The 12,580-nt window shown below is 31.9% G+C and overlaps 1 protein-coding gene across 5 annotated transcripts in view; it reads right to left on the minus strand.

Annotated features, from left to right (window-relative positions):
• LOC143223672 (uridine-cytidine kinase 2-B-like) overlaps nucleotides 1-12,580 on the minus strand; it is a 90,013-nt gene that overhangs the window by 61,151 nt on the left and 16,282 nt on the right. For all 5 annotated transcript variants that reach the window (XM_076451925.1, XM_076451926.1, XM_076451940.1 and 2 more), the window contains exon 4: nucleotides 183-328. In XM_076451925.1, coding sequence (XP_076308040.1) covers nucleotides 183-328 — 146 coding nt within the window. The remainder of the gene's footprint in view (nucleotides 1-182; nucleotides 329-12,580) is intronic.

Consider the following 12,580-nt stretch of genomic DNA (forward strand, 5'->3'; position numbering starts at 1 on the left):
AGTTGAATTGGAAAATAAGTACCAATCCTTTAGCAGTTAATTTGTTGTCCGAATGTAGGGTATGTATCCTTTCATACTTAAGTTTCATTTAAAAAATAAGTTGTATCAAGTTAGATAACAAAATGCCTAGATCAGTATTCAAGCACAGTTAATAAAGTTCATTTCTAAGAGTAACAACTGACCTCTACGGGATAATCTTGTGTCTGGGTCAGTGTCTACAAAAAGCTTCATGTGGAAAAGATCACGAATTTTGGGAAAATAAAACACAAGAATTCCTTCCAGAAGAACAACATCAGCTGGATAGATAGTCATCACCTCATCTTTTTTCCTAAACCAAAACATAAACAAGACTGAATACTTTTAATCTTAAAGTAATGTAAAACTATTCAAAAGTAATCTAAGCATATACATCAGTATTATAAAAAAAAATGTATTGGGTAATAATATTATAAATTAAGTACTAAGCTTGGTTTTAAATTATAGTTTGTCATTCCTTGCTATCAACAAACTTGCACGTGGATGAAAGAATAAACCACCTGAACTTTATACAACAATTGTAATTGATACCACAATATATTAAATGAAATAAAGAACAATAAGCATATGTGCCCAACAAAACACATTTTAAACAATATAATGAAACTGCAATGGGCAATCTCAAACAATTTCCTCTTAACTTTTTCAATACATGGTCAGTCCCATTGACCAACTGAGTGACCATTTTCACTTGAATATAGTTTTAATATTATAACTTTAAATATGTGCAACTTCACAAAATTTGACATACTTTTCAAAAACATTACAAGAAATTACTTTTTTAATGAAGTATTTTTACAAAAGATTTGATTGATTTATTTATGTTAAGATTAAAAATACTTTTGTCTAAAAAATCTCAAACCTTATTTGTATAATCACAAAATCCTTCTAAAACGTTTTCAGAAAAAAAAATTTATATTTTATCTGTTATTACTTCTACCCAGACAATACATTTTATTCTTAAGCCAGTAGACAAATCAAAGTGTAATGAAAAGTTGTGAAATCAGAAACAAAATGAGCAGCTGTGAACACCATTTTTTTTCTTGATCACTGTTCATTAAATTTCAAAGTATTTCTCTTGAGTTTCAACTGCTAAACATTACACATTTAGTTTACTGTCAGTGACTGAAGTAGAATTCCACTGAAAATAAAGCAACAAATCCTAACTTGTTTCATTAAACTGTTTACACAGCACCATAATATGGTGCTTTGAGAACAGGATGTCTAACCCTTTCTATGTGGGGACCACTTTAAACATTTTTCTGTGCAAGTCAGCATGTTACATTTTACATTTAAAAATTTAATTAAACACTTTACTTTCAATATACGTGCATTAAATTAACAATGTATGTTGGGGATTCAAAGTTATTTTAAGTCCTTTATTTATATTAAAAAAAAAAACAACTTAAAAATTACTTAAAACTTCATATGTATTATCCCACAACTAACAACCTATGAAAATTCTATGCTTTGGTACTCTGTATCTTCAATAATACAATGGAAGTTGTGTAGATGTACATCTAGACTATAAGATGATTACTTACTTAATCTACTGACAAACATTTTAAAGGTATCTGAAAGAATGCTTGTGAAACAAATGACTTGTTTCAGCCTTTAGCATGTGCCATGCCCACATTCAACAGATTTGTTGAAGCTTTATAGCCTACATGTAGAAGTTACATGTGCATGTATATAATAATTAGGAAGAGCTTATTTTAAATCATAATCTCACAACAGTTACATTGAAGTTGGCACATAACTGTCATCATGGAAAACATGCAACTGACTGTAGTATTGTTGGCTGCTTGATTGACTGATGATTGTTTCTCATCTAAATATGTTATAGTTACAGACACAGTTAAATTTTATTTATGTCTTACTTTTATATTTTCATTAATTATGTAATAGCAGCAGAAATACCGATCCTCTGGACAAGTATAAATGCTAGCTCCTGTGGAAAGTTATTGGGCCTGTAGCTTTTTCTGGAATTGTCTGACAGTTCTACAACAATGAACTCATGCTTGAAACTCAATAATGTTCACCATCCATGAGCAAAAAATATTTTATTGAAATTTACGTCTCAAAATAAGCTACCATCACAACATACATCACAGAGTACATTTTATTGAAGTAGTTTTTGTAGATGGAGTTATCAATGAAAGTACCTTGTTTTTTTTCTGTTGCAACACTCATGAGATTTTCACTAAAGAAAAACAAATAATTTTTAAAGTTTGTTTTTGGATTGTTTTATATTTGAAAGTTACTCCTTTTTATTTGTAATTTTTATTGGTTAAATTTAAAACATATTTTTCTGGAAATTCCAATTGTTATATTTATTGCTTAGCTATAAAAATACTGCCTAGTAATAAAAATATTTTCCAGCTATGATTGGTGAAGTAGTTTCAAAGATCTGAATTTTGAATGTATACATCCCAAACTCCATTATAATAATATTTATGTTTTAAAATGTATAACTGAAAGGTTTAAACATTTTTTTAATATACATCATACTTTGTATCAGTTTTCACAGTTTATGACATTACAGAAGGCACAAAAATTTTGCTGAAAATTTGTGCATCTCTGCCAGGGACACTATAATATGCATTAACTTATATCAAGAGGAATAATTAGTATAAAGGACAAGAAAGAAAAATAAAATATTAAATGTTATCTACACATGAAAAGGAAAATAAATGAAATTATGAATTTAACCAAAAGAAAATCTTTAAAGATATTCTACAAAAACATACAAATATATACATATCTTCAGTTTCCTACTTTTAATCATTTCATTGCATCATACATTGATGACAACTAAAATTAGTGATATAGTAGAGAAAATGGAAAATATAAACATTTACATTAAACTTTTTATATTCAATTAGAATGTTCTAAAAATTATGAACAATAAGATGAAGTATAATTATACTTAAAATCACTTGCACTCAAGTTTGAATGCATCCTACAGTGTTTACACAAGAATTCTCCAGAGCAACAAGACTGCACTCTGAACCTATCAAAATACGTATTATATATAGGATTCTTAATGATACAATAACCATTGCATTTCTTTTAATGTTGGTAATTCTGCTGGGATGTTAGAAATTTAGTAGTATACTGTATAGATGTACAGACATTTGGAAAGTATTGTCTTTCTAAAGTGTTATTAATAAACCTTTTCCTTAAGTTTTCAAGCTTCTAATGTTGCATAATTTGTTTTTTATTTTACCTCAATTCAGACAATCAGAAGATAATACAAGTTCAGTAGGCATAACTATAGAGGCTTACAAAGCATAAATCTAACTACAAGACCAGTATTTTAGTATTTTATGAAGTACAGGGAAATTTTGGCTACCATACATTACATATGTGTGTATATATATACACACATACATTATTTATTAACAAATACTTAATTTTTTTAGTTATTTTTCTTAAACCACAGAAGAAGAAATAAAAGATATTTCAAGAACAAAGATTAAGCATTTATGGTGGTTACAAGACTTGGTGATTAAGTGGCACACATGTTAAGCCTCACCATAAGCCTTGTTTATTCTTCCATGCAGAGAATGAAAAGCTATTCATTTTTGTACTTTTCAAATATACATATTATAAAATAAAAAAATTATCAACATATCTCAATTCACATATGATTCCCTATAATCTATTTCGGTTTCTAAACAAGACACACAAGTTTAAAAAAAAAACTAGTTTCAACAATTTTGGTAAAATTATAATTTTCTCCTTGCTATTTACAAACACAACAAGTGCTCTTTCTGTTGGTTGGTTGGTTGATTTAATGATTTATGGCAAAATGCAGCTAGGCTATCTGTGCCAAACATCCAGTAAAAAGGTAACAGTAAATTCAGTAAAATTCATAAAAGGAAATTAAGGTAAAACAAATCAAAGTTAAAAAAATTAATAAATAAATAGCATAAAACCAATGTTTACATCTAATCTACGACGTCAAGAGAAAAACTACAGTAATTCAAGTTGTAAAGGACTTTCTGTAACGTGACTGTAATAATCATAACTCATCACAAAGACTAACAGGTAAGTAGAAAAACCACAGTCAGTCACCTGAAGTTGGCCTTTCCAATCCTGATTTTGAGTTACTTAATGTTATGGTGTAACATCTGTAACACCTGTTGATCCTCATTTTTTTTTATACTGCATTCACTTTCAGACAAACCTTTAGGGCAAATGTCTTCCCTTTTTCATTCAGAAGGGACTAGAGGGACTTGCTGGCTCTCCAAAGTCAGTAAAAAAGCTTTGATCTGGTGATATTGGTGGAAACATCCACATCTCAACACAGTGAACTCCTGTTGCATACCTATTGAGGTTATACCTCACACTACTTTGAATTCATCATGAGGAGTTATTGTTGAAAGGGATTTGAAGAACATTCCAGAATCTGAAATTCTCGCTGGTTTCTCCACCGAAAGAGTTTCTGCAGTGAGATGCATCTCCACTCGTAAAGATTGAATTATGATGCTGACCAATGTCCTCATTCTAACATTTACGTTCCCAAGTCCACCTGTCACTGTCAAGGCAGGTTATCTTAATTGCAGAGTACTGCGATACATTCCAAACTCTCTCCGATGTTTCCAGTGTCAACGGTTCGGTCACTTGAAAACGTCATGTCATGGTTCCTTGACGCGCGTGCTCGTTGCAGTGGCAAGGACCATGATGCCTACGAGTGTTAAGAGACCCTCATTGCATCAATTGCAATGGCTCTCACCCATCCTACTTTCTGTTATACTGTCTGTTATGTACTGAACATCTTTTGAACCATCATTCCTTTCCTATTTGTACAGATGGTTCGAAATCAGGTGACGTTGTGGGCTCTGCCATGGTTTGTTGTGGTTCCTTATTTCTCTACTGGCCCTGGAATAGCTTCATGTTAGTTCACAGCCTGTTCTTGCCAATATTCAAAACCGATTGGCCCATTTCTCTTTAACATCTACTTCTATCCAGTTTTTCTGGATACTGGGCCACGTTGGTATTCGCAGGAACAAGCTCACAGACACTGCAGGTAAGTCTGTCTGCTCTGGCACTATCATTGCTATGCCTGTCCCATACATGGACTGTGGTCGTGTATTCAAGGCTTGGCTCTGTACCAGCTGGCAGTCAACTTGGAGTGAGCAATGTGAAAACAAGCTTTTTTAAATAAAACCCTATATTGGACTTTGGCTGTCTTGCTACAGTAAGAATCGGAAAAGAGGAAGTTATTCTAACTAGAGCATTGGTCACAGTTTTTTAACTCATCGTTTTCTTTTATCTGGATTTGATGCATCAATGTGTAGTTTATGTAACACTCAGATCACAATAGGCCACATTTTACTTTCTTTTCATCTTTACGATTCACAACAACGGCAGCACTTTAAGCATGTTCTGTCCCAAGGTTTGTCCATAACGTTAGACAGTGTTATTGGTAATGGTGACACTGTCCACCTTGGAAAGGTTTTTAGTTTTATAAAAGCCATTAATCTTTTTAATGCCATTTAAGTTTTTTAATTTATACTTTACACCTTTTTATACCATAAATGTAAAGGTTTCTGTTGGTTATAAACTCTTTGTCAAAAGAAGTGAAACAAGAAAAGAGAATAGTGGGAGGAGCCAACCTACTAGATTGGCTAAATATATCTCAACAACTTAAAGAAGTAAAAAGTTCTTTTGTTTTATTATAATTTGCCAATATCTCCAATTTGAGTTTCTAATTCATTAACTACTACACACATTTGTGATAGGCATAATTAATTATTAATAGAGCAACAACACAACAAGAAATGCTATGTAACATACAAAAATATTTGGCATTTTTCCTTTATATTTCCTTTTATTGTAAGAACTTAAAACCTATGTAATATTAAAATTTTGGTTATAAACTAAATTTTAATGTTAATAAGTAATAATGAGATTATTTAACAAAATTTTGAAAATAGCCCTCTCGAATGTCATGACATGCTCTTTGGCCTGTCCACATCAAAAGGGGTTAATGTTGTCCTTATTTTTTACATTAAAATTTTACTGTTTGTTTGGAATTAAGCACAAAGCTACAGATTGGGTTATCTATGCTCTGTCCACCATGGATATCAAAACCCTGTTTCTTGTGGTGTGAGTCAGCAGAAAGACCACTGTGCCAATTGGGGGGGAAGAACTTTCACTGAGGCAACAAAAAAAATACTAATAGTGTAAAACTGAAATACAATGAATTTTATTTTTTTCATAATAAAAAAATTATATCCAAACTAGAGTGTCTAATAAAAATCAGATACCAAGAGGATTAACTACAGACAATTTTATTCCCATTTTCATTATTAAAGTTTTAAGTTGATAAAGCTTTTGTAATTCTGTCAGTATCACAGAACTTAATCTGTAAGGATAACTTCAGTTAAAGGGAAGTCACACATTTTACTAAAATCATTCAATTAACCTCACCTTGACACTAGTTGACACAAGTTGCTAAAAGTAGGGTTGCAAGATTCTCAAAAATGAAGCATTTTTCTGCAACTACTTATTTGTACCATTAATGCTTCCTTTTTCCTTGAATCTGATAGAAAAACATTTAAATAAAAAACTGGACTTCAGATTTTTCACCATAGCACAGTGCCTAAGGCCTCATAGAATAATTTACTCTAATGCTGCTTAAACTAATTACAAATTTGGAGTAGGCTAATAGAGATCTTGAGTAATAAAAATCATATCTTTGTATTGTTGCTGCACAAAAATACAGCTAATAAGAAAAAGGTTTTGTTAATTTACTTCAATCCTGCCTGAAAGAATTATGTGCCTTGGCAACTGAGGATTCCCTTTTGTATTTTAATATAAGAAAGTTGATGGTGTTTATAAAAACTAAATTACAAAGCAATCATTTTCCATGTGCTCAAACATGTGAAAATTTCTATTTTAGGAAGATGTAATTTTAGATAAATACGAAACAACCAACGACTGTTTCTTGTCATATAAAATATTTTTGCATAACGTTTGTATTAGTACATGTAGAAAGTATGCATTTAGACCTGCAACTTAATCCTATCATGATAAGTCACAAGTCAAAGGCTATGTAATCTTGTTTGTTGACTTGCATTCAAAATTTTATTGAACTCCTGTTTTATAAAAACAAACATGTCAATAAGTTAGGGATCAAATTGTATATTATAATTCAAATTTTAGAGTTATACTTTAGTTAATTTCTTAATTTAAAAGTAAATATTAAAAGGGCACACATAAACATTGATTTTTGTGCATCACATGGTATATTGAATGCAGAACGGTTTCAAATTTAATGTTTGTGATAAAGTTTATTATGAATTACAAACTCAAATTTCCAATATTGACAAACTAGAATACAAAATAAGAACTTCATTTTTTTTTTTTTTTTTTTGCCAAGATATGGCTTATGTACTGAATCACACACAGAGACCCCATTCAACTCTATTTTTGGAAACAGTCCCTTATATATGTTTACTTTAATATATGACATGTGAATAAGTAATTGACATTTAGAATGTCCCTCTAGTGAGTTTTTCTAAGTCATTTTAATCTGTTAAAAAGCAACTTCATTCTTTTGAACCAAGACTGCAGGGAAGTAGGTTGTGTCTTTAGTCTGCTTGAAATTTCATGTGTTTTTTTTTAAAGACCTAATTACAGCTTATATACTAACCTTGATAAATTATAGTGGAATTCTGTGGTATCAGTATAATAATTTATGAAGTTTTAGTTATTCAACTATGTAAATAAAAACCTAAAAAAATATTTTGTTTCCTATCTTCCACATGCAAAATTTTAAAAGGCTTAACAACCGACATCAAGCAGTAACTGAATTCAAAGGTTGTAGCTTGAAGAGATAACTGTTTTCTTTACTTCTTTATTTACAGTTCTATGTTTTAAGAAAAACAAGTTTAACAACTTATTTCTAAATTTTAATAATCTACATACATATCCAATGTATAATTGAAAGTCACATTACAAAATATTACTAGCCCACAAAAACGCAGTCAAAACAAGAGTCACTTTGTAAAAAAATAGAGGTCACTTCTATATTACTGGATACAGTAACATTAATGGATGTGCTATAATAAAATATAATAAATTATATAAATGTATAATGTTATAAGATTAAAGCTATTTAGTCTAAACATTTGTTTTTGAATAATTATCTGTAGTCATTCTGGAAATAAAAAAGCTTAATTGATATTTATCTCCCCTTTTTCTTTTCTTTTGTTTTTTTATGGTGGTTACAGAAATTCCTTCTTCAAGAGCCAATCAAAATTAAAATCATTTGGCATATTTATAGAATAAGTAATGAAAAATCAGTTAAATGAGCAACTTTTAACATGCAGAAAAAACTAGTCCATATTGGTACTCTACATTTCAACAATGAATTTTATGTTACATTGCTCAACAACAAAAATATAACCTAATGTTGTTATTAATCTATGTTCTGAGAGAATAAAACTGGAAAAATATTTGTTGATTTCTTATTTTAGAGTCTATTGATTAAAATAACGTTTGTCTTATTAAAAACATTTGTGATATAACAGAAAATACTGTAATTCAGAAGCAATTTAAGTTTAAAATTGAATTGATATTTTTACTTTCATGATAAATTTTATGCACTTGACTCTAGGCCAGTGGTTCCCAAACTGGAGGTAAATTACCCCCCTGGGGTAATTTAACAATTTATCGGGGGTAATGGAGGGGTGACAGAAAAAAAGTTAAAATTCTGAAAATCAAGAAAACATTGAGGTAACTGGTATTAGGATTAATGTTAACTTAGTCTTAGTATGTAAAGTTGTAAATTAAACCTATTTTAAGTATGTAATAAAGTTAAACCAAATAACAATAAACATCAAAAACTAATATACAGTATTAGAAAAGAAAAAATATGTATCTAAGTGTGTGGTAACCTAAAAGTATTTTGACAAGTATGCTTCAGAACACAAGTCACTCAGTAACCCTGATGACTCATCGACATGTCCAGTACGTGTCACTCACTGCCTGAGTTGCCTCTATTTCACACTGTCAGTTTCTATGTGAGCATCAGCTGAGGTAGACAAAACCTGGTATGTATGTGTACTGTCCTGTGCAGTATAGTTAGTATTTACCTACTATTACATCATTCCTATGCTGAATAAGCTCTTTTAATGCTATCTAGAATGCCATGAAAAAATAAATAATAAGTTCACATTGTTCACACTTTTTTATGCAGTTTTCTTTTTCTGCAGATTAAACAATAAAATGTCTAAAAAGCGCACCTACTCTGACGCCTTTCTTCGCTATGGCTTTGTGAATTTACCTTCTGGTGGAGAGGATCGGCCACAATGTGTAGTATGTCACAAAGTGTTGACAAATGAAAGCCTCAAGCCATCAAAACTCTCAGCTCACCTCCAGAAGTGCCATCCAAATCTTCAAAATGAGAATCAGGCTTATTTTCAGCACTGGGCTGTAGCACTGAAAAATATCCAGTTCGATTCATCTGGAATTCAAACCCAAAAGCTTCAAGCTGCGGTCGAAACATCTTACTTTGTTGCATATAAAGTTGCTGAACAACAAAAATGCCACACCATTGCAGAGAATCTGATTATGCCTTGTGCATATGAGATGGTAAGCAAGGTATGTGGGGAGGATCAAGCGAGTGTCATATCTCTATCAAACAACACAATCTGCCGACAAGTCGATGACATGGCATCAGATATTCTGTCCCAAGTTAAAACAGAGATCAAGGAAAGCTCATATAGCAAATTCTCCTTGCAATTTGATGAATCGTGTGACTTAGCCAGTTGTGCTGTTCTCCTTGAGTTCGTTCGTTACGTCCACCAGGACAAGATCAAAGAAGAGTTCCTATTATGCGAAGATCTGCTGACAACCACGAAGGGAGAAGATATCTTCAATATCACCAACAGTTTCTTTACCACAAATGGATTGGAACAGCGTTCAACAGGTAGGGAGAGATGTTTATATAAAGTCTAGATTAGTATAAATACAATGAATTACATGGCATATAGTCATATAGTTTTATTTATTGTACAAGTAGCTGTAGTGTAGCTAATATTTTATACATAATTCACAAAAAAGTATCGTGCCTGTCGTACTGAAATACTAAAGTACCAAAATAAATTAAATTAAATTAAAACCATATAATTATAACGCAAAAGATAAGTAAGAATGACTAACAGATGCAATCTATAATAGTTTTTCTTTTTTAATCTAGGTCTCCGTCGATGGAGCACTGTCGATGATGGGTCGTAATCGTGGATTACGGGGCCTCATACAAGCTGTGAATCCAGAAATTTCTGTAGATCATTGCATCATTCATCGGTACTCTCTTGGATCAAAAAGCCTGCCTGGTAATCTGAAATTAGTGTTTGAAGATGTGTTGAAAATCGTCAATTTCATCAAGTCCAGGGATGTGAATTCGCGCATATTCAGGGAGCTGTGCAAGGAAATGGGAGAGCAGTATCAAGTTCTGCTCTACCACACCGATGTTCGCTGGTTGTCACGAGGCAAGGTTGTGCGTCGAGTCATTGAGCTCGAGCGGCTCTTCAGGAATTTCTGAAACAAGAAGAATCTCCTTTTGCTACCAAGTTCACTGATAAGGAGTGGCTTGCTCGACTTTGTTACTTGGCTGACATATTTGCGGAGCTGAACAGTGATAATCTGCAACTCCAGGGCCAAAACACGACTGTCATTGATGCCCATCACACTGTGACTGCATTTCTGGGAAAACTGAGACTCTGGATTCAACACTTGGAGAAAGGAGTGATTGCTCAGTTTCCCACCCTAGACCAGTTTGTTGAGGAGAATAGTTATGATACTGGATCACTTTTGCAGACCATCAACAAAGAGATGAGCGACCATTTGAAGGGGCTTGAAAAAGCGTGCAGCACTACTTTCCAGAGAGTGACCTAAAAACAGCCAGTCTTCAGTGGATCATTCATCCCTTTTCTGTACCTGATGAGGCCATTCATGATGATGATTTCCCTGTAAAGGAGGAGTGGATCACAATGCGAGCAAACGAAGCCTTGAAAGTCAAATTCCAAAACCAAAATGCAGATTCCTTTTGGATTTCACAACTAGCTGACTCGCCAACTCTGTCCAAGAGAGCCTTGAAGTTGTTGGTATCATTCTCAACAACGTATCTGTGCGAGAAGGGGTTCTCAACCGTGCTGGGGATGAAAACAAAAAAGAGGACTCGCTTGAATGTTGCAAACGATGCCAGGCTGGCACTTTCAACCACAAAGCCAAGAATTCCTAAACTAGCTTCAAGTATGCAACTCCATCCATCCCACTGATGTTCTTGACATCTTTGGCAATATTCATTAGAAATGCACAATGATCAAATACAATAATTAAAAGTGTAATTCAGTGTGAATAAATTATATAAATAAATTGTAAATAAATAAAGTGCAATATATCTCTAGTTTAATTTAGCCATATATATCAATGTTGAAAACATTTTGTGAAAGGGGTAACATGCTTAATGTGGCATGTTAAATTGGGTAACAAGCTGAAAAAGTTTGGGAACCACTGCTCTAGGCTATGTGATTTCACTCACTATACTTACAAGGTTTCACAGCATCCCCCCCCCACAGCCCTCTTTGTACCCCAAACACTAAAATCATAATGGTTAGACAGTAATTAAATGATTCTACCTGGATAAATGCAGTTTGACTTTTATGATTCCTCCTATTTCAAGAAATTAAGAGTAATGTGACACACACTGGCTTCTATATGTATAGGTTAAATGTATATTCATTAGGCACATGTTCTTTCCTGCCAAATCATGCACACTGATGATTATATGACAGTCAGTCAACTGCTCTGAAAGCACTAAGACAACAATACATTTTTGGACATCAGGAAAATTTTCCCCTAATAGAATTGTCTCCCAAAAACTCAAGAGACTGTATTTATAATCATTTAACACTAACCTAGCTAAACATCATGCATAATATGTTGTGAAAACACTGTGGCACTGTTAGACATTAATGGTGAATATATATATATGAAATAAACAATTTACAAATATTTAAATAACATTATTTATGTTTTAAAATACCAAACAACATTATTTGATATATTTTTGTATAATTTCACAATGTTGCAGTAGCATTGAATGTGTAACTTTTATTGAAATACAAACTGTAGCCTAAGTAATATGTTTACAGTTTCTACTGTACAAATACATTATTTTACTTATTTTATGAATGAGAAAATATAAATATTAGTTTTATATGCTAATAACTTGATGCTTATTTTCAGAAATATGGAATTTAAAGCAATGAATATTTTTACTTACAGCTTCATTATTTAAAAAGGTTCAGTTTTCATAAGTTTTATAGATATGTATAATATGTAGCAATGACTTCAAAATAAACAAGAGAAAGCTACCTAGAAACTCAGTTTTTTAAAAATGTGCAAGTATGCTCATAGCTCTTTTTTCAAAAAAATCTTGTGTACTGACATTTGTATGCTTACTTTACAAAACACTGTTGAAATAAAAATTATATTAACTTGTACTTTTTGTGGGAAGCAATTT

The sequence above is a fragment of the Tachypleus tridentatus genome, chromosome 1, assembly GCF_004210375.1.
Source record: "Tachypleus tridentatus isolate NWPU-2018 chromosome 1, ASM421037v1, whole genome shotgun sequence".
Lineage (NCBI taxonomy): Eukaryota > Metazoa > Arthropoda > Merostomata > Xiphosura > Limulidae > Tachypleus > Tachypleus tridentatus.